General features: G+C 43.6%; 1 protein-coding gene across 2 annotated transcripts in view; it reads right to left on the bottom strand.

Moving 5' to 3' along the window:
• Csmd1 (CUB and Sushi multiple domains 1) overlaps window positions 1–22506 on the bottom strand; it is a 1661894-nt gene that overhangs the window by 236107 nt on the left and 1403281 nt on the right. For both annotated transcript variants that reach the window (XM_074055299.1, XM_074055300.1), the window contains exons 26-27: window positions 21816–22018; window positions 1874–2065 (exon numbers count right to left, since the gene is read on the bottom strand). In XM_074055299.1, the coding sequence (XP_073911400.1) occupies window positions 1874–2065; window positions 21816–22018 (395 nt within the window). The remainder of the gene's footprint in view (window positions 1–1873; window positions 2066–21815; window positions 22019–22506) is intronic.

The following is a 22506-nucleotide window of genomic DNA, read 5'->3' as shown; positions in this document are numbered from 1 at the left end:
TTTCCAAAATAATCATGCAGGATAATGTTATCTAAAAACATTGTAAAAACAGACATAATTCTGAATTTATATACACATGTTTGTGTGAATAGTAACTGCCTTTGGGCAAGACATTGATGGCTTTCTTCTCTTCTGGTGTTACTGCAGCTTACAAAACATCTGCAATAAGCATGCATTATCTTTCAATATGGGAAAAGGGTAGAAAATTACTCTCTTGAATCTTGAGAACAGGATTTACCTGAGTACTAATATGCTGACACCCTATGATAAAAATATTTTCCAGAGGACATAAGCCTCATTTCTGAAAAACAAAACTTACAATGTATTCAATTTATTCTCAATGACATATGTCACATTTTCCTGCTACAAAATCTCTATGTGTTACCAGGTCTAGTCGCCAAAATAAGTGACTGACTATCCAGTTGTCTACAAGTGACAACTCGTGCTTATGGCAGAGCAAAGGAAGGGTGGTGGTGTATGTTTTGTGCTGAGGACTGGATTGTTCAGCTGCTGGTCAAGATTAGGTGACTCAAGGATGAGTTAACAAAAGATGACAGAGTAGTTGGGAAAATGGTGACATTTTACAATTACATCTTTAAATGAATGTAAAGTAATGAGTTGCTTTTAAGAGATAAACTTGCAGTTGTGCTGCTTTTCCTCCCTGAGCTTAAAACATGCAAAACGGAAGGGAAAAAAAGCCTTCCTAATTTTAAAACATTGGCTTCTGTTTGAGTTATGGTTGTGTTCTAGATAATTACGCCACTTTGTAAAAGAAACACGTGGAACACTTGCAGGTCTCCTGTTGACTCAGCTCACCCTAAAATGCATGACAGCTCCCACGAAAGCGAAGGAATGGAAACCCACATAGAACATTAAATAAACATGGCTGCTCAGATGAGGTGGTGAGTTAAGGAGCAGAGCTATCAGGTCTCATCTGTCTTCAAGAATGCTTTGTGGTAGGGAAAGTCTATGGGGTGCTGAGGATGGCAGAATAAAAATGTATTTACACAGCAAATTCCCTTCAAGGTCACTGTATGCAAAAATGACCCACTGACTGTATGCATGCCATTTCATTATCGCCATCTTGGCTCAGATTAATTAAATTTTACATTTTTCAAAAAGATAATGAAGAAACCGTGATAGTTCATTAAAATCATAAAAGGTGAGTAGAATTTTTTAAAATTGAGATGATATTCTCTAAACAGATCTTCTGGGTTAAAATGTTTAATTGAAGGAAGAGACGGTCTATGCGTAATTACTACTTTATATAAAAATGCATTTCCCTAAAGTCATATTTATGATAGATCACCCTAGATGGCTATTCATACTGCAGTCTGAAAACTCATTTGTTACCCTTTTAAAATGGTCAGATGATAAAATTCTCATGTTTAGAAGGAAATTGCTCTTTCTTCCTTCTTTTTCACAAAAGCAAAATAATTTCTAGTTTGGGGATTTATTTAAAATGTACTGATAGAGAAAAACACATCTAAAAAGAAAGTGCTTTGTAGTGAGTGGGTTTTGCTTAAGGCCACATTTCAATATGAAGAGCAATGGTAGGGTCACAGATTTTGAGCCACCTGGAATTTTAAATTAAAGCAGTTTGGGTGATCTATATTTATACTAGAATTATTAAGGACAAGAAATGTTAGCAAAATGTCAATTATTGTACACTAAGTAAACTATTTCCCTTATTTCTCCTAATCAAATAAAATTTAAAGGTTTACAATTAAATTTCAGTATGGCCTCCAAGAGCCCCAGGGCACTTAAGGAGCTCTTGAGAGACATTCCTGAGAAGCAATACATTAGCAGAGCAATGTTAGTGATCAGCTGCACTCAGGACCACAGCGGAAATTTGATTTCTGATGCCTGATACCTATGCACGTAGGAGGGTCTGGCTGCCAGAAGAAGCGGTTGTTGAGTTGCACACAGGTGATCTTGGCTTGGCCTTGGAGCTGATACCCAGGGTCACACTGGAACGTGATGGTGTCTCCAGGCTCCCGGCTGTCACCATAGCGGGTACCGTTCTGCATTGTCCCTGGATCATTGCAGGTGGAGGCAACCGAGGCTACAAGGAACAGACAACACAGGTCAGACAGCTGCCAGTGTGGTTTCTGCCCTGCACCGTGGGTTGAAGCCTTCATTTTTGGCATAAGGTTTGGTTTGTTTGCAGATGAACATGTGGGAGGAATGTAGGTCCCCAGGGACCCATCAGTCACAGGCGTCTTGATTGTGTTGGCATTGGACAAGTCCTAGCAAAATCTTACTGAAAGCACCCCAGTTGTAAAAATGAAAACTTATACTGTCCATGCCCAAGCACATTCCCCTTGGATATACCCTCAGATATGCTCTGAACAGTATTTTAATAAAGCACACGCCACAGGTTCGTTGACTTAACTAAAGAGCACCAATCTCAGAACTTGAGCAAGATGAAACAGGAGGAATTCCTTTCAGGTGACGGGTCACTCTTGTTGACGTTCTAGGGGAGCCAGCCTCAGGGGACGACTGGTCATCTCACCCAGACCCGATGGGCCCATAGTGCTACGGCCTCAGCAAATGATGAATAACTCCCTTTCGATTTCAAAAGAGCTACAGTGTGACCACTCCAGTCTTTTCCCCCTCCCTCCCTTACTTCCTTCCTCCCTCCCTTCCTTCCTCTGTCTGTCTTTCTTTTCTTTCCTTTTTCTAGTGGTGCTAGGGTTTGAACTTTGGGCCTCCCATTTGCTAGGTAGGAGGGTGTTCTATGCCTTGAGCCACATTGCCAGCGCAAGGCCACCCCAATCTTAACAGAGGCTCTGAAAATGATGCCCCTGAATTTTTTTGTAAAAAAGTAAAAAACGTATGAGGACTGTCAGGTCAGTGGAGAGGAGACTGGCGGACGGCTTTCAGGCTTGGAGTGTGCATTTTCAGGCTCTGGCAATCACGTGAAGTGTCTGTGAAATCACATCACATGGGCAGGGGGTACCTGTGACCCCGGTCTCATTCCTGAACTCTGGACCCCACCTCACACGGAAACATGGTGGCTCAAAGAAAAAGTGACTATGTCCTCGCATTCTACAACTGCTACATATTAAGTGTGACACTAAATATTAGAAACTACACCCAAAAATCCAAAGTATAAGTGTCTTCTTGATCTTCCAGTTTAACTTTGGAATAGAGGACTGAGGGCGCTTTTCCTGTCCGCTTACAAGCGACTACGTCACTCGCCCTGTGAAGGGCTGTAGTGTGCAGGACACCGTGTTTCTGGAAAGAGGGAAAGAGGACCATTCCCTGTCATTCTGGCCTCTCAAGATTTGTCAGTTTAAAGTAATGGATAGGCTTTCTTTCTTGTTTTATAAACTCTGGAACCCTAGGGTGTGTGTACACATGTCTGTGCATGTGTGTGTGCTGATGTGTGTATATTTATATACATGTGTGTGGTATGTACACAATATACATATATGTATGCATATACAGTTACACACATGGGTGTGCTGTTTGTGTATCTATAAACATGTATGTATATGTGTGTCTACACACACATCTGTGTATGTGTACTCTTTGCTACGGAGTGGTTTCTAACCTAACGGAGGAAGGAACAAAGCCACGGGAGACAGAAGTGGGAGTGGAACTGTGGTTTGGGGACCAGAACCCTAATGAAAAGCATGCCGGGTGCCACCATCAAGGACCCTGTGTTTGGGCAGAACTGCTTCAAATCCCAGAGTGGCTCACTAGGACTAATTAGGACTTAATGATTGCTCACGCTCACTGATCTTCACCTAACTACTTAGTGAAAATGAGATTCATAATGAAGTTATTAGGCAGTTTGGGAAGATCCAACTCACCCGCCCTTCCTCTCTCTTCTCCAAGCTAAGCAAGGGAGGAGCTGTGTTAATCACTCACCATTTTTCTGCAGTTGGCTTTCACTGTATATTGAACTTTATACACTGGTGCCTCTCTAACCCAGTAAGAACAGCAAGATAGCAACTCTGTCTGTCATGCTGAGTAAGAAGTAGGAAATTAGGAAATTACCAGCACACCAACATCATCAACACAGAGCCATGCCTACCTTCCCGTCTCACCCGCTTGCACTCTGATGAACAACATTTTTATCATTTCCTTGTTTTTCTGCAGAGTTCTCGCAAATGAATGCTTTCCAGAAGTGGCAAGCAGACAGGCTCCCTTGTGTGTGCTGTTGACAGTGTGTGAATGGCAGCTCCACTGGTTCTTGCTCAGCGTTGTGCTCCTGGGGGCCAGCCACACATGGGCACGATCTCTGGGCTATTCATTTTCCTTGCTGCATAGGTTTCTAACAGGTGACTTTACCAAGATCTATCTGTTGTCGTTCTATAGAGTGTTGGGCTGTTTTTCTTTTTGCTCTTACATGTAACACTGCCGTGTGAATTCTTGTCCCGTTGCTTGTCCTACACACTGGCTCTTCAATCTTACACTCTCGTCTTTTAATTGGGTAGTTTCACCTCAAGTTGATGGAGCTTTCAGCTCTGTCTGGAGCAAATCTTGACCATTTCAGCTTTTCCTTTCTCTGAACCTTCACCCTCTTTCCTACGTTTGCGCTTCTGTACTCCACTTGCATTTTTCCTGTGTTTTAATAAAACTTCCCTAGAAATTTTAGTGTGTACTTACTTTTGCATTCTCTTTCCTCCCTAACATTTTAGAAAAATTTAGTTGTTATCGCTCCCTCCTTATTTACGTGTTATGCTGTCAAGTATTTTAGTTATTTAAAAAAATCTTAGAGGAGGTGAATTCAAGTATGATATATTTGATACATTGTAAGAACTTTTACAAATGCTACAATGTACCCCAGCACAATAAAAAATAAAAATCTTATTGTCACTGTTGCTTTTTTAAACCTTATAAATTAAAAACAGTATTGTTACTATTTTATACAATTGTAACTGATTGTTTAAATTTTTTTGTACCAATTTAGCAATTTGTTTACTAAGCATTGTTACTGGGTATTTTTACTGAGCATTTTAAGTAGGTATTTTTTTCATCTGGTTTAATTTTTCTACTTTCTAAGGATTATTGTTTTGAAACTACCTTTCATAATGATACAAGGTGGTTTGAACTATTTTCAAAGATATTTGGGCATTCATGGGGCATATTATCTTTCACTCATGTTTTTATTTGTTTTCACAGTCTTAAATCTGGATTCTGATGTTAATTCCAACATCAATGGTATGCTACAGTCTTGTGCTGTTTTATAATTTTCACTTCTATTCCTTGGAACATTACTGTGACAATTCTTTGCTGGCTTCTTTGAAGGTCCATCCATCCTTTGATTTCCTGACATAGCTGGAACAGTACAAGCCTTAAGCATCTTTAAATAAATTCTTACCTGAAGCATTTTGGGGCACACAGATGGTGAGATTTCCTCCACAACTGGTTTGAGTAGTGCTGTGGTTCTGAGTTATACATCTTGGTCTGCATCTCTGTGTGTATCCATGTCAGTATCTATATCATGTCCACATCCCTGCCTGGCCAAGCTCACCTCAGAGCCTCACCAGAAAGCAGTGTGTTCTCTGAGATTTCCACATTGGAACAACCTGAGACTGTGTCCACATTCGCTGAGCCAGAGGTCTCTTCAGGGAAAGTCCAATCATTGTCACCAGGAATCCAACAGATTCCATCAGGGCAAAGCCATCTTCTCAGCTGAAAAATTTCTGCATTTCACATGATTTCAGACACTCTGGGGATCCTTATTCTTTTCAAGGCTCAGTGATGCATTTCATAAAGCTAATACAAGGTTTATCTAGCACTTTTATTTCCACTGCATCCATTTTCAGAGTGCACTCAAAGCCCTCAGTCACACTTGTCTCAACACTTAAAGTGTCTTTACCCTCCTTGTCATCATTGTGAATATCAGGATGAGGCACCTGATGGGAGAATTTCATGTGGAGGCAGAATTTTCCATGGGCTTGAAGAGGAAAGACAGTGCTTGGGTTTACAGAGGAGGAGTACAAGAAAGGCCATGCAAAGGTGACTGGAAAGATGGAGTGATCACTTCCTACTCCACCGCCAGCAGGTTACAAGGTTGGAAGACAGAGCAGAATCCATGCACAGCCCTCCAGGAGAAGCATGGGCTCAGGGTAGACTTGAAGACATGGAGCTCACAGTTACAAGGTCGTCAGGGTTTTGCCCATAAGCCACAGTTTTAAAGCATAGAGTCCCCAGAGTCACAGCATCTGATGCCGTCACCCAGGTACACAGCGGGACTTGGGCTGAGCTGGTGTTTTGCAAGCGATCTTGGGTTTTCTCACAGAGCAATGTTCCTACAGAATATAGGACCTTGTAGAGCCCCATGTGTCTGAGATTTCTCTGGGCTTCAGAAAAATATCAGCCATCCCTGGTGTACCTTTGAACCCTTGTTGCTTGGACTGAAGTTCACGTTGTCAAAGCTGAATTCATCCTGTTCTCAGGCAAATAGCCACCTCCCAGTGAAAAGTTCTTCTGGATATATGTGGTATAACATATGGGGTACATTCATGGTGAGTATGACAAAATTTATATGACAAATTGAGTATTGCATAGCATTAATATATTTAAAAAATAAAAGTTTAGAAGGAAAGCAAAGGAGATCATGGGAGAGAGTCTCCTTGTAATTTTTAAAACCAAGCTATGCCATTACTTTTCCACATTTTTATTTAATAGTCATTAAAAGCAAAGATGCACAATATACAAATAAGATGAACCCAAAGCACAACTGGAAGAAGAACTGCAACAACTCATCTGCCCTGTAAAAACGTGTTCTGTAGCACTCTTCTCTGAGCCTTTGTAGGATCTGGTTGGGTAAATTCTGCATGCTTCAGTTCCCTCTTGGAGGTCCCCTGCACGCTAGGACTGAAGGCTCAGGCCTGTCCTGCAGTGAAGAAACTCTTCTTTACCACTGTTGAACTCAGTGTAGTCTAAATTCATGGAATCATAGAGCACCTCCCAAAAAACCATCTCAAAATCCTTCCAAAGAAAGATCCACGCAATGTAAGTGTGTGAAGCAATGGCTCACCCTTCAGTGGCAGGAGACTTTATTCATCCTTGAAAGTAGCTTTCTACTTGTAAAACAAAACTTCACATGGAATAGCTGTAATAACAGTGATAATGAGACAGTTGGAGAGGTCATGTCCTCACGAGGTTGTGTTGTTTAGTACGAAGTACTGAGCGTCCTTAATTACTTGAAGGTCATGCCAAGTACATGGAAATGGGCATTGCGGTATATCCGTTGTGTGGGCACTCAGGGAGGATGGACATATTGGCTTGTACATCTTCAAAGATTGTTAGAAATTACCAGCAAGTCCAGTACTAAGGCTTACTCAAATTGAAATGAACTCTGAACTCTTACACTTTTAGAATTATGAAATAAAAATTGAAAAGTCCCTAGGGTTATCCAGATTGGATTAAAAAAGCAATGAGAAGACTTGGGGGAGTTAAGAAAAACAATTGTAAGCAGTGCTGTGGGAAACACATCAGTTGTGCCTTTGAAATAAATTTCATTTTATTTTCCTCTAGTTATGAGTTGTGGAGAGATGTTTCCTGGTAAAGGCGATAAACCTTATTCCACACTAATGTGAAAACCCCAACCAAAGACATTACGTTGAGGGCAGAAATGGCTTTTCTGCCTCAGGGTCGCAGCAAACTTATTGTTGATGCCTGCGCTCATTTCTCTGCTGGGACAGTGTTCCTTTATGTGTTGCAATGTACCTTTCACACATTTTTCTCTTAAATATTTTTGTTCCAAATGGGACCTTGGTGACTCTGAATCTTTCTCGATCTTGACATAAAGAAGAAAATAGTACCTTTAGTGGTACCAGTCTTATCCTTCTGTTGCAGTAGGAAAAGGGGTGCTGCCCTGAGGTGACAGATGCTGCTATTCTCCATTTCCCCAGGGGTCCCTGGAATGTTCCAAATCCAAGAGGCACTTCCTTGGCTGATCTCTATCTAAGGGCAAGTCACCACTAGTTGTCCAGTGCAATCCAGGGCACTTCTCCTATTTTGCTAAAACAGATGACAAGATTCAGGTCACACCCTGTAACTGAATGTCCTCCTTACATGTTTTTCACACATCATTTAAAGATGGCTCTGAGAGTGCACTCTCTGTTCACAGAGTGGAGTTTGCCCTCCCCAGCCATGGGGGCTGCGAGCTGCCGATTCAATCAACCTGGGATTGAGAATGCTGTACTAAATGTACAGATTTTTCTTGTCACTCTTCTCTAAGCCACACAGCACAATGACTGTTTCATAGCATTTATACTGTGCAGGGTTCATAAGTTACCTAGACTGTGGAAAGGAGCTGGAGAACGCACACCGGTGTTCTCACGTTCTATACCATTTGCACAAGAGACTTGAGCATGTGTGGTTTTGGTGTCTGTGGAGAACCAGAGCCAATCCCTGGGCCTGCCAAGGATGGATGCAAGGTTTGCTGAGTGACATGCTGTGGTTCATGTCAGAGTAGATGAAATACTCAGATGTCTTCAGACCCGCAAAGAGCAACATCGACATGTCACATACAGACGTGCAAAGCTGCTACTCAGAGCCTAACCTGTATGTTAAACATAAGTGGATGACTCAACATGTGGAGAGCGCTAGTGAGAAGTGAGGTTAACACTGTTTATTCGGCAGGCGCCTGGGGGGTGCACTTTCTTCTGCGTGTGTGAGTGTGTGCACATGTATGTGCCTGCTGCAGACTGCCACGCTCCTTTTATCTGCCTGTGGTGTCAGGCAGTCATTCAAGCTGTCTTGTAGGTGCACAGATGGTCAGGGTGGGTTCTTCTCCATGGCTCTGCTTCTATAGAGACCAGGCCTTCAGAATCCCAGGTCTGCCCAGGGGAGGAGGGTTTGTTCACATGTGCTCCCTTTGATGGGAGGGGGCTAAGTTCCCAGGCCAGGGGCTCAGGATTTGACACGAGAAGCTATGTCTGGTGGCCCTTGACCTGTGAGCTGTGACTGTCAGCACCCCGCAGAGGAATCATGGCATCCTGATGAGCCCGGTGGTTCAGCTGGGGCAGAAGCTGTATGGGGGAGAGAGGATTCAGCCTGTGTGTGACTGTTCTTTGGGGAGTTAGGGTTGAGTACAGGATGTGAAAGTAAGAATCACAAATCCAAGCTCAGCATGTCCGTGAAGGATCCGAGTGACAGATGGCTGCAGGATCAGCCTTTGTTAGTGACACTGTGGCATCAAGAAGCCACCTGTGTCCCAGGTCCCTGCTTCTTCCCTGCCCGCCCAGGAATACAGCAGCCAGCTTTGCTCTCTTTAGGAATGTGAGAACCCCACGCCTTTTTGTTGGGGTTTCCTTGGAGAGCTGGGACTTCTGCAAAGTGAGCGCCTGGCTCTTAGGCTAGCCAAGGCCAAGAAGTTGCCACAGAGGGGGCCATGCTGGGGGTGAGAGTGACAGAACAGACCAGGAATATCATAATAATTCTCTGAGTTACTGAGTTGCTCATTTACCACATCTCCACACTGTAACGGCACCACCGCCCACACTCCAGTCCGAGGAGGAGTCCTTGCCTCTCAGAGAATGGTTCTGTGACAGACATTCAGCCCACGGTGCTCCTGTCACCCCTGGGAGACATCCGCAGCTAACCACTTGTCCCACCTCCTTCAGGTCTGCAGTGCCCTCCCCAGAGGACACTTTCTGAGATGGGATCCCGTTTTTACGTTGCTAGTGGACAAACCAAGCACCCAGCAGGGGGTGTGCGCCATGTTGGAACTCAGAACAGGGTGAACGCGGTGCTGGAGCTCCAAGCTTGAGACCTGGCCCATTATAGGGCCGGAACTGACAGCAGTCATTGTCATTCTAATTGGGCTATGACAAGGGATGCGTTTCCAAAGGAAGATGAATTATGTGCGAGGTAACAGAAACAAATAATCAGTTCTAAGGGAAATCGGTCTACAAATAACTTCCACATATCAGATGCAATATATAAGCCAGGGCTAAAATACGTAATATAAGTTTTAATTAAAATGAAAATAATAAACACCTCCCCACTCCCATGTTTATTACACCTGTTTACAATATAAGCTGTGGAATCAGTCTCAGTGTCCCAAACAAAAGATAAAGAAAATGTGATGCATGTACTGTGTGATGATGTGTGTGCTGTGTACTGATGTGTGTACCGTGTGCTGATGTGTGTACCATGTGTGATGTGTGTACCGTGTGCCGATGCATGTACTGTGTGCCGATGCGTGTACCATGTGCTGGCGTACTATTTAGCCATAAAGATGATGAGGTTGTGTCACTTCAGGAAAATGGAACTGGAGATCCTCATTGCTGAGTGAGACAAGCCAGCTCAAAAAGCCCATGTTGCATCTTCTCCCTCATATGTGGAATCTAGACCTGAAGTGGTGATGGTAACAACACTGAGACGTGGGGGGCTGTCTGTGAGGATCAGCGGGGGGCAGAGGATGGAGGTGTCTATGTGTGTGTGTGAATGTGTGTGTACACATGAAGACAGCATAGTGAAACCCACTAAACACTGTTTAAAAAGGGGAGAGGAAAAAGGGGGTCTAAGGGAAGATAATGGGGGCTTGTACCTGTTAAATCATACTGTGTACATAAAGACAGCCAGACAGTGGTTCACGCTTGTAATCCTAATCACTTGGGAGGACAGTGGCTCCAGGCCATCTTGAGCAAAAGAGTTCACAAGCGCCCACCTCAACAGACAGAGCAGGGCATGGTGGTGTGTGCCTGTCTGACCAGTGAAGGCAGGAACCATAGAATAAGAGCGTTTTGGTCCAGACAGGTCTGGGCAGAAAACGAGATCCCATTTGCAAAATTAGCCAGAGCAAAAGGGCCACAGTGAATCTGCTCAGTCCTGGCTCTTTTTGCTGGGAGACGTTTTCTTACTGTTTCAAGCTCATTGCTCCTTGCAGATCTGTTTAAATATTTACATCCATCTGGTTCAATTTGTTAGGTCTTCTGTGACTGGAAATTTATCCATTTCTTCTAGATTTTCCAGTTTATTGAAAAACAGTTATTTAAAATATTCCCTAATGATTCTTTGGATCTCACTGGTACATGTTGCAACATCCCCCTTTCATCTCTAATTTTATTAATTTGGGTCTTCTCCCTCTCGCATTTGATTAGCTTGGTTGATTGAGTTTGTCAATCTTGTTAATCTTTTCAAAGATCTAGGTCTTTGTTTCACTGATATTTAATTTTCTTCTTTTATTTAGTCTCTACTTCACTGTTTTCCACTCCAATCTTTATTTCTTTTGATCTACCAATTGTGGAGTTCACTTGCTCTTGTTTTCTAAGTTCTGGAGGTGCATCACCAGGTTATTTGAGGTCTCTCTGATTTTTTAATGTAGGTGCTGACAACTATCAAATTCCCTCTTAGAACCATCTTTGCTGTATCCTCAAAGCAACTAGGAATAGAGGAACATACCCACATAACAAAGCCTTTCTGTGTCAGATTTATAGGCAACATTGTTTTAAATGGGAAAAAACTGAAAGAATTTCCCTTAAAATAAGGATGAGACAAACGCATCCACATTCTCCAATCCTATTCAATATAGTACTTGAACTCATAGCCAAACCAATAAGGCAAGAGAAAAAATAAAAGGGATACAAATAGGGAAGGAAGAAGTCAAATTATTCTTATTTTCAGACCACATGATCCATACTTAAAGACCATTCAAATTTCACAGAAAAATTTTGGAGCTAAAAAATCACTTTCAGCAAAGTAGTAAGATACATAATAAACATACAAAAATCACCAACTTTCCTGTATAGAAACAATGAATAGGCTGAAGAAATCAGGAAAACAGTCCCACTCACAACAGCCTCAAATATGAAACACATAGTAATAAACTGAACAAAGGAGGTGAAAGACCTCTTCAATAAAACTACTGATGCTGGAGAAAGACTCCAGAAGACAGAGAGCCTTCCCATGATCATGGGTCAGCAGAATTAATATTGAGAAATATGTCTAAAGCCTTGGAAGCAATCTATAGATTCAACAGAATACCCATCAAAATCCCAATGACATTCTTCACAGAAATAGAAAAAGAATGCAAAAATTCACATGGAAACACAAAATATCCCAAATAGCAAAAGGAATCTTGAGTAAAAATGCAAGCCTGGAGGTGCCATAACACCTATCTTCAAATTATACTACACGAACAGCACGGCCCTGCTACAAGACAGACATGGAGATCACTGGAGGAGAGCAGAAGCCAGAAATAAACCCACACAGCTGAAGTCATAAGACTCTTGACTAATGTGTCAAAAATAAATGTTGGAGAAAAGACAGGTTTTTCAACAACTGTTGCTGGGAAAACTGGATATCCACATGTACAAGACTGAAATAATCCTCTATCCCAAAACTAATTCAAAGTGGATCAATGACGACCTTAAACTGAATAAGACCTGAAACTTTGAGTCTATGAGAAAAACACCTGATGATATACGTACAGGGACATAGGAAAAAAGAGTTGACAACTGACAACTTAAATTCACATGAGAATCTGCACAATATTGTTCCTGGCTCCTTCATTCATAATACTCCAAAATCAGAAACATCACACATGACCTTCAATGTGTGCACAGTTAAACACCGTTAAGTCCATCCCATGGAATACTAGACGGCAATGGAAAGGAGCAAACTAGCCACAGATTGTACAGCCTGGCTCAATCTCCACAAAACTAGAGAGAGGGAATAAAGTCAATCCCCAGAGACTGCACACGGCACAATTCCTGCTGTATAGCGTTTCTGAAATAACTGAAATGACAGAAGAATAGAAAGAAAGATAGTGTTTGCCCTAGGATAAGAAGGGCTGGGGCCGGAGGGTCATGGGTGTGGCTTGGCAGGGTGATCTGAGGAAGGTGTCAGCCAGGGGACGCTCTGCCACCTGTGGTGGTGTCAGTGCTGGGGGTGGGGTGCGGTCCTGGGACCTGGTTCTGCAGATGGTGCCGTGGGGGAGCTCAGCAAAGGGCACCTGGAATCCTGTTCACTTCTCACAACTGCAAGTCCATCTGCAATTATCTTGACACACATGGAAAGTAATAATATGGGCTGAAGGCATGGTAGAGCGCCTGCCTGGCAAGTTCAAGGTCCTGAGTTCAAACCCTAGTACCGCCAAAACAAAAAAAAAGTAACATATTTGAATTACAGCGTCCACATTTTATTTCTGAAGTTCTTGTCATCATAGGAGAATATCTGTGTGGCCACATTAAATTTCAAACTTCCAAGGGATTGAAAGGTTGTCAGGGGCCATCACACAAGTCCCGTATATCTGAATGTCCTTTTAGAAAGAAAGCAGGATGGATTTCGTGATTGTAAAATTCCTGGCAAAAATTGTCAGATTTGAAGTGGTCCAAGGTCAGCTGTGAGCAACGCCCACTGCTGGTCACACATTCGCTTTCCTGAATGATGATAATTTAACAAGTACCAGACCCAACAAAAGGCCCTTCTAGTTCACACGGTTGTCCTTACCCACGTGGCTGTGAGTGCTGTTACCGTGAGGCAGAAGAAAAGAAAGAACGAGTAAAACAACAAGCGTTTCCCGACAGATGCCAGCAAAGTTCGTAAAGCCAGAACAGCTCTGGTCGATGGAGGAGCACAGGTATGAAAACAGATGAGGGACAAACGGCCACCAATGCAGGACCTGCCCACAGGGTTCCTCGCTCCGGGGGAGCGAGGCCAGGCCTGGCACTGCACAGCAAGAACTCTGCACCTTCAGCACTGCTCGAGTTTGCTTCCAGGCTGGGTCTTGCTAAATTGCCCAAGCTGGCTTTGAACTCCGGATCCTCCCTTCTCTGCCTCTGGAGTAGCTGGGATTACAGTTGTGTATCACCACGCCCAGCTGCGTTTTGATCTTGGTACTTAACAGCTCTGAAAACGTGTCATAAAGGATGCCCAAACAGAAGTCTAGAACTGAATTCTACAATTAAAAATACTTCAGTGTAACAGAAACAAATCAATCTCTTGGATTCACACCCTGGGGAATGTGAATTTCATTACAAAGCAAAACCCACTCTGAATCCTAGGGAAATGTTTCATGCTAATTAAGTGAAAATACAGTGTTAGAGAACTGTCACTGACAGGACAGCTGCTAAACCAGGCAGGAGCCCCACACTTGTTCCCACTGTAGAATTCAGATTTACTCACTTTATGTAGCAATGGTCCTGACGCTTTCCTATGACTCAATCAAGTATCATAGTTGAATTCTAACCCCAACCTTTTTCTAAGTCTCAAGTTAACTCAGAGACTTCTAATCAATTGTTGGAAAGAAAATCCTTGAAGCATGGCATAAGTCCATTTTAGGAAAAACTTACAAGTCATTTTCATATTTATTGTAAATAAATATTTCAATGCTTTTTAGCTGTGAACTATTCTTCTGAGAGATGCAGTAACATGGTGTTGGAATCAGACCATGTCAAAATTAATTGTGCATACAACAGAACTTGAGCCACTTAATTAAGTTCTGAAGACTGCTTTGTGAACCAAGCTAGCTTCTCTTTAATGAAGCAACTACAAACACTGAGACAAAATAGTAATTAGCAATTTTGTTTTCATCCTGTCAAAAATAAACATTTCTGGGAAAGTCTAGTGCGTTTGTTGTTTGACGTTTATTAAGAGTGCACTATTTAAAGTTATTTTGAAAGTAGTTTACACCCAATAGTAATGCTGATATTAAACTTCAATTGTATCACAAATTTTATGGGGTTTTTTTTTTTTTTGCATTTTTGTGAAGCTACAGGACCCTTCATTCACTTATTTCATAGTTAGTTTCTTCAAAATAAGTAAAGTAGGGACCATAATAAAACTTCAATCTCTTTCTCCAAAGATTCTTTTCTAAACATTTCTCCATGTCAATTATAATGGCTAAATTGTTTCTCAGCTTTCTAGCTGGGATGAATTAAGGAGATTAATCTATTGCTACAAGACAGACTTGAGGTGAGGAAATCATCACAGATTTTCCATTAAACATTCTGCAAGTTCACCTCTTTTTATTGCGGGCAAGTGCCTGGTTTATAATTTCAGTATGTCCCCTAACCTTGGTGGTTGAAGGCATGAACAATCTCCCATGACAACAGCGTCACCATAGAGCGAGACTCACTTGTTTACCATCTTTTCCTGTTTCTGTGTCAGGCCCCACTGCGTGACTTCCTGGCAGATGTCAGGAAAATCTTCCTGTTGTCAGTCTGACTTGAGTGGTGTGAAGCAGGAGGCCAGAGAGAGTGAGTGATCTAATTCGAGACCCACAGACTGAGTCATTTGTCATATATCATGTTCCCAGCGTCACTGTGCCTCTAGCACGGAGAATGAGTAACAGCAAGCCCTGTGTTTGAGAAAAGTTTTCAATCAAAGTGCTTTTGTGCTCCTTGCCTCTGAGGACAGTCCTCATGGAACAGGTGAGGTGGTAAAAAGGGTCTTATGTCCTAATTCAACTTCATTAATGAGGACATGAATGCTAATAGAATCCAGCATCAGGCTTGAGGTTCCATAGGTGGTAAGAAAGGAGCTGTGCCCCTGTTTTGCTCATCCTGAAAATTATATAAATATCACACGTGTACATGTATACATTTGAGACTCCTCTGTTGTTATGCCGTTTGTCACAGTTCAAATGAGTTCATTATGCTTAAGATTACTATATATATATATATATATCCACTTTGTTTTGGAACCAGAGGTGGGATTGCTAATATCTAGGTAACTCATACTCTCTTTAATGATGACAAATGTTACTAAGTACATTACTTAATCTGTAACCTCCATGAATTTTAACCACCTACATGAGAATGTGGGTATTCGGGGAAAACACCTTTAAGTCATTTTAAAATGCAATTGGACATTCATCAATTATAGATCTTTTGTGGTTGAAACCTTCCTAAAGCCTGTGAATATTATAGCAAAGAGATAAAAAGTTCGTTTAATCACTTCATAGTCACTAGAATCAATAACCGCCCCCAAAAATAAACAAGCAGAAAATAAACACAGACATATCATATCTGCAAGGAGTGGGAAAGCAAAAGCAAAACACAATTAGGTGTCAAATTCAAGCAGACAATGAACACAGGGAGAAGAGACACACAGGCAGATGCTGAAAGGTGAAAGGTGGTATTAACCATTTATTTTAAATATATGTGACTGGAACCCATCTAAATACTGGAAGGAAGGAGTCAGAGTAGGTGAAGAGTGAAAATACAGTAAGAAAGGGGGTTGCAAGCCAGGGAAGTCCCCGTGGCAGCCTCAGGAATATCACAGAAGCCCTGGCCTCTGTGGAAGAAAGGACGGACTCCAAGGTCATGAGAGTGCAGAGCAGTGAGTGTGCCACGTCTGCTGGAGGGAAAGCGAGGAAGTCCCCCTGATGGCATTGAAGTATGGCTCAAGATCATCTACTGTGTGCAAAAGAGGACAGGTGAGCAGGATGGTCCAAGGACGGTGGTGAGGACTGAAAGTTGAATGGTGGCAAGGGTTTGCTGATGTAGTAAGTCAAGCAGCTGAGCCATCCTGTGGTTGGTGGCTGACATTTATAGCAAAAACCAAGCTGTCAGTGCGTGGCTGTATGAGGGGGTCTTGGCAGTCCAGCTGAGTGGGAGGTGATGGGAAGTGAGCGCCTTGGTAAGAGACTAGACTTCAAAGATAGATTGCTGTTGATGGGAATAGTGATGCTTGGTGAAAAGAGAGCTGACACAGAGCGAGGAAGCTGAGATGGAAGGAGAAGATGCAGCAAAAGAGTCAATTTAAAGACACTTTCAGAAGCAGTTGGTACAAGTGCAGTTGGGAAGATGGATTAGGAAGGCTAGCTGGAGAACACCGAGTTGGATGTGTCATTGGGCTAATGGAATGTGCTGGCAGGCAGGGGTGACAGGAACTAGACCCCTCTCCTTACTGGATGGCACAGGTGATCCGGGGTCAGTGGAAGGCAGGCATGGAGAGGTTGGGTTCCTGGCTGGTTTTCTCCTATAAACCAGCTCACCCTGCTCAGCCATGGGCAGAGCCAAGGCTCTTCCCATTGTAAACAAAGTTTTTTTTCAGTGAAAACGCAGCTATTCCTTTATCTTTCAATAAAGCGCAATGGACGTAGCCCTAAGTTAGCACCATTATTTGTGAGGAAGTCAGTCTGCAGATGTGAGAATGCAGAATTGCTGCTCTCTTTTCCCTAAGAGTGGGAGAGCTGGCTTTGGCCAAGCACTGAGGACTTAGCCGGAGTTGATTTAACCCCAGAGGAAAGGTTGGTTTTGCGCACTGAACTCCATTTTCTCATGCTTTATGCATGATTAACTGGTAATTAAGCTTTAATGAAAAGTGTTCGGCTGATTGCAATTAACATAATTGCAACAGTCAGTTCACGTCCTGGCAGGACAATGGACCTTTGATGGGCTTGGTGTCTTCTGAGCACCCACCGTTCCTGTGCTACTAGAGCAAATTCTCTCTCACATACAGCGAAGGCAAGTGCACACAGAACCGCGTGGCTCGCACCCCACTCCAAAGTCACATGTTGTTGTGACTTTGCAACATGGCTAGCTTCACATCGCCCTGACCATCAACATTAACTGCCTCCCTGGCAGGATATGGTGTTCCTATGACAGCAGCCTTTTAAAACAAGGGAAAAGATGATCATTTGTTAATGAAATAAGAAAATTTACAAATTATGGATTAAACAAAGCTCATTTAAAAACAAGTATTAGACTTTATAAATTGAAAATATTCTGCCTGGTTTCCAGCTTGTATGAAAGTGTTATCTGCTCCTGATTAAAATAAATCAATGCGGAATTACAACATTTAAAAGGTCAGCAAACGCACGCACCTTATATTAAACAGAAAAATGTATTCTCCACTACTGAAATCAAAGGCCACAGAAACAAGTACCTCTGATAATAAGCACCGTGCAAAGAGCATTCACTCCTAGCTATGTGTCAACATTTCGCTAGAGGTGATGGGAAATTTACTGTCAAAATTAGCATTTAAACAGTTATTAACAGCTTTGCTATGGAAATATTTGAATCAAGCTGAACTCAGGTATGACGCATTCATTGACAGGAGAGGGAGTGTTGTTTGTCACACGATTTAAGTCCTTCTCATGTCTACCAGGTACACCCTGAGAGTTTTCAGGCATATCCACTTAGAATAGACTCCTTAGGCACTGACTGTGAATCCTGTTCTAGAAATATGAAGGTATCCTGCTCTCAAGAAACTTAGTTCTAGCAGGTTGTAAATAAAATCCCCGCATGTGGCGGGCTGAGCATTGTAGAAGCATGAGTGGTGAATTTGGGGACTTGCTCCTGCCAGACAGGTCTTAGGAAGGGGACAGCCACCATGGAGTTTGTGTTCTTCTGCCCTTTCCCACCCCCTGCCTGACCTGAGCTTAGGAGCTGGGAGCCTGCTCCGAGGGGCTCAGTGGTCGCAGGCTCCTAGTGTCACCCACAGTCCCCTCTTCCCCCAGTGCTGGAGGTGGAGGCTGAAAGACTTCCATGAGCTTGCCCTAATTCCAGTATCACCCGCAGTCCCGTTCCTGAACTCTGTAACTCACCCTACAGTGGGCCCTGTCACCTGACAGTGTCACCTCCAGCAGGTGCCACCGTCTGACTGCATGTTGGGGACCTATTTGTGTTATACTCTGGTGTTATCTTTCTCCTTTGGTTGCTCAGTGAACTCTGTGTGGCCACACTGTCATCCAAGATTCCTGCAGTGCAAGCACCTGATTCCTGCACGCCCCACCTCGTGAGGTGCCCTGCTCTGGGTGGCCACAGGACTCACCCACTAGTTGTTTCCAAGCAGCGTGACCTTCCTGACAGCCCCAGGCCAGCAAAGTGACAAGCACAGAGGCAGAGACCAGTCTGTACTTACTGGAGGTCAAGAGGGAACATGAATTTCCCACGTCACCACCCAGAACACTTGTTTACACCATTCAAAGTTTTTATGTCTTGTTTTTTCCTTTCTTTTGACTTTGAAAGATGTCCTCACAGAAACACATTCATAAACGGCCTGAGAGCCAGTGTAAAATTTTCACCCCTGAAATGGCATTTCCCCAGGTACACAGCTGACTTGGGCTGTACTTACTAGACATGAGATGGAGAAGAGACTGACGTAAGAGCTATGTTAAATCATGTGCCACCGTCCAATTGTTGTTTACCAACAACATGTCAGTCATGGCTTGTGCTTCAAACTAATACACACAGAACAGCGAGTAAGAGAATTCTGCAAGTGTCACTTCTATAGAAACTTGTGCGTTCTCATCGGTCATTAATCATCCTCATTGGTGTATTAATTAATTAAATAAAGAGAAGAAAAGTATCCATAAAATAATCAAGGGCCTTATTTCTTTTTTACCCAAAATAGGAAGATATCCCTTGAGAAGGAAGTCATGAAGGAATACAGAAAAAGAAGAGACTTGGCAGGGGATGGAGCCACTGCACAAGAATTTAAAATCAGGAAGACAAAAAAAAACAAGAACAGGAAGAAAACTAAGTATAGTCTTGGGCTGGGGGTGTGACTCAAGTGGTTGAGTTCTTGCAAGGCTCTAAGTTGAAACCCCAGTAACCACACACACACCATACACACACACCATACACACACACACACACACACACACACACACACACACCATACACACACACACACACACACGCACACACACACCATACACACACGCACACACACACACACACGCACACGGCACTCTGGACACACACTCCAGCAGTCACCCCTTGGGTATCCACTCAACTGAACTGAAAACTTCCGTCCACACCAAAACCTGCACATGTAAATTCCTACCAGCTGTGCTCATAATTGCCAACATATGGAAGCCACCAAGGCCTTTGGGGAAGCGAATGGACAAATAACCTGAGGCCCATCCAGATATTATTCAGTGCTGAAAACAAACGAGCTCTCAAGATGAAAAGATGGAGAACATAGATGCACATGGCTAAGAAAAAGAAGCCCATTGAGAAAGGGTGTATGGACCCCAGCTCTGGGACAGTCTGGGAAGGCCAGGATGTGGTGGGGACAGGGAAGAGACCAGGGCTTGCCAGGCTTGGTAGGGGAAGGAAAGGCATGAAGAGGAGGGACTTGGAGGAATTTGGGGCCCTGAGACCACTGTTCTGTGGGGTGCTGTGGTGTGGCTCTAGGTCATTACACATTTGTCCAAATCCATAGAAAATGCAGCAGAAGAGTGAACCCTAATGTCAGCTATGAATGTTAGGTGACAACAAGGTGTCAGTGTGGGTTCGTGGATTGTGACGAAGTGCCACTGTGGCGGGGGACAGTGTGAAAGGTTGTACATGTGGTAGGAGGTCTGTGAGTCTCTCAGTGTCTGCTGAATTTACTGCAAACCTAAAAGGATGTGCTAAAGAAAATCTGTTTAAACCCAAAAGGCCAGGGGCAAGGAAGGCAGAAGTGAGCACCTTAGAACCTGCTGAACTCTGTGTTTGCCAAACAAAGTCCATCAGTCAGTAACCCACCCCATATTCCTATAATATAATCTCACAACCTTGACCTTGACCCTTGATCAAGGCAGCACAGCAGTAGCGAGCTTGCTTTGGTGTCGTTCTGCCATCCAGTGAGATTTTCCACACACGTCCGTTTCACTCCACAGACCACATTTGCAAATCACTGCCTTCCAGCACAGTGAAGTCAGAGGTGCAGATTTGCACCTCAATTTCAGTAGCAGCCTTCCAAAGCATTATGGTGACCTAAGTCAATTATCTTATGTAAATCCTAAATACAACTCACCAGTGACCTGCCAAAAGATGAAGTGAGTCTGATGTGTTTATGAGCAAACGCCCCTTGTTTTATGACAATGGTTGGCCTTGTGTGCTTCCAAATTATATGGCAGCTCTACCTGGTGCTCTTTGAAAGGTACTAAAAGGTTGAGCAGCCACAAAATATCTCCTCTCCACCCTTCTCAGGAAGCCATTCATTACAATGGGCCGACCAGCCAGGACGGGAAGGATCTTCAGGAGATGAGAGTTCAAGGGTGCCAGTGAGGATTACTGCTAATAATTTCCAGAGGATTTCATCTTACATCAGCCACTTTAACCTTAGCTGAAGGGCGGAAAAAATCAGAACACTTCTACACTGGGAGGCAGACAGTGGCGAATAAGCCTGCCAAGGAGCAGACAGTACAGAGACCCCATCGCACAGATTCAAACCAGGGAAGTTAAGGAACCTGGAGTTTCTGCCATGTTCCAAGGAGTCCCACAAATTGCCCACACATCTGTACAACAAGCCACGTCTGCTTTGACTCCAGTTAGATAAAGTCACAACTCATAACTCATTGCATACCCCAGACCTATAATGAACAATTTCCTAAGCCAAACTGCTCTCTTGATACTGGGGGTCAGGACCACCCCAAAATAAGTTCCTTGGAATTTGGGGAAACAGCAGTACAGAGGCCTCTCTCTCTTCTCACCTGACTCAAAAAGCAGATCATACAAGAATTCTCTCATTTTCCCCCAAGGTAGGACACAGACCTCATTCCAGAGCAGTCCTCCCTAGACCCAGAAGAAAGAGCAGGGACAGAGAGAAATCTGTAGTGGCCAGCCTCACCAAGTCCCCCATTTGTCACCATTACATCACCTTTGGTCTCTGTGCTTCCACACGACTATCTCCCTCTTTCCCGGGTCTTCATTTCTGGAGGTTCCCAAGTCACACAAATGTCATCACATGGACTTGTTATACTTTTCTCTTTTGCCACAGAGATCTCAGCAAGAACAAATCAATGGGTGACACGTGTTTCCCCATGACACGTTTTCCCACATTCAAATGATTCTCGGGGAGCATTCTACCATGTAAGGGGAGGCTGGGGAACACACACGGAGCTCTGTGTTCTCATCAAAGCCCTGGGGTCAAGGTGAGGGAGACCTGTTGGTACCTACTGGAGAACTGGATGGAGAAGCCGGACTTGCTGATGAAGAAGTCGCTGTCGAACTGCAGGGTGAGTGCGTTGAAGGTGCTGTGGATGTCCTCGGGCAGCGCCGAGCCGCTCCACTCCTTCAGCAGGACATTACTGTCCAGGAGACCGTCCCACACCTTGAGGATGTCGTGAGCCATCTCAGTGTCAAACACAATGAAATGAAGGCTGAGGAGAGAGGGCACAGCTTTTGTGTTAGTGCACATCACACCGCCTTCCCCGAGAGCATCCCAGCCACACAGTCCTCACGCACCTGTGCTCGCTTCCTCTTCTCAAACCCCACCAGGATGAGCCCTGTGAAGGAGGCGAGGACCCAGGCTCCTGGCAAGCAGTGCACTTGTGCAAGACGGAACCCAGCACACACTCCTTCAGTCTGTTACGGGCAGAGAGACTGCACAGCTCTCACCCCAGCTCTCCATGTATGGAGAAAACAATTCCTTTGGAGACTGCTGTAACTTTTTCTAATTCAAGGTAGGACACACAAACCAAAAATGAGTTGGCCAGGGCTGCTTTTGAGCTAGCAGGTTTTCCTATCTCAGTGGTGTTCTTAAAATTCCTGCCAGGTGGCAGCAGCCACACCAGGAGAAAGATGCTCTCAGGTGACGCTTTTACACCAAGAGCACATTTCACACCTGTGGCCTAGTGCCATGCATTGA

Source organism: Castor canadensis, chromosome 14 (genome assembly GCF_047511655.1).
Source record: "Castor canadensis chromosome 14, mCasCan1.hap1v2, whole genome shotgun sequence".
Lineage (NCBI taxonomy): Eukaryota > Metazoa > Chordata > Mammalia > Rodentia > Castoridae > Castor > Castor canadensis.
Note: the sequence above shows the minus strand (reverse complement) of the source record. Positions and strands in the feature narration are given on the sequence as shown.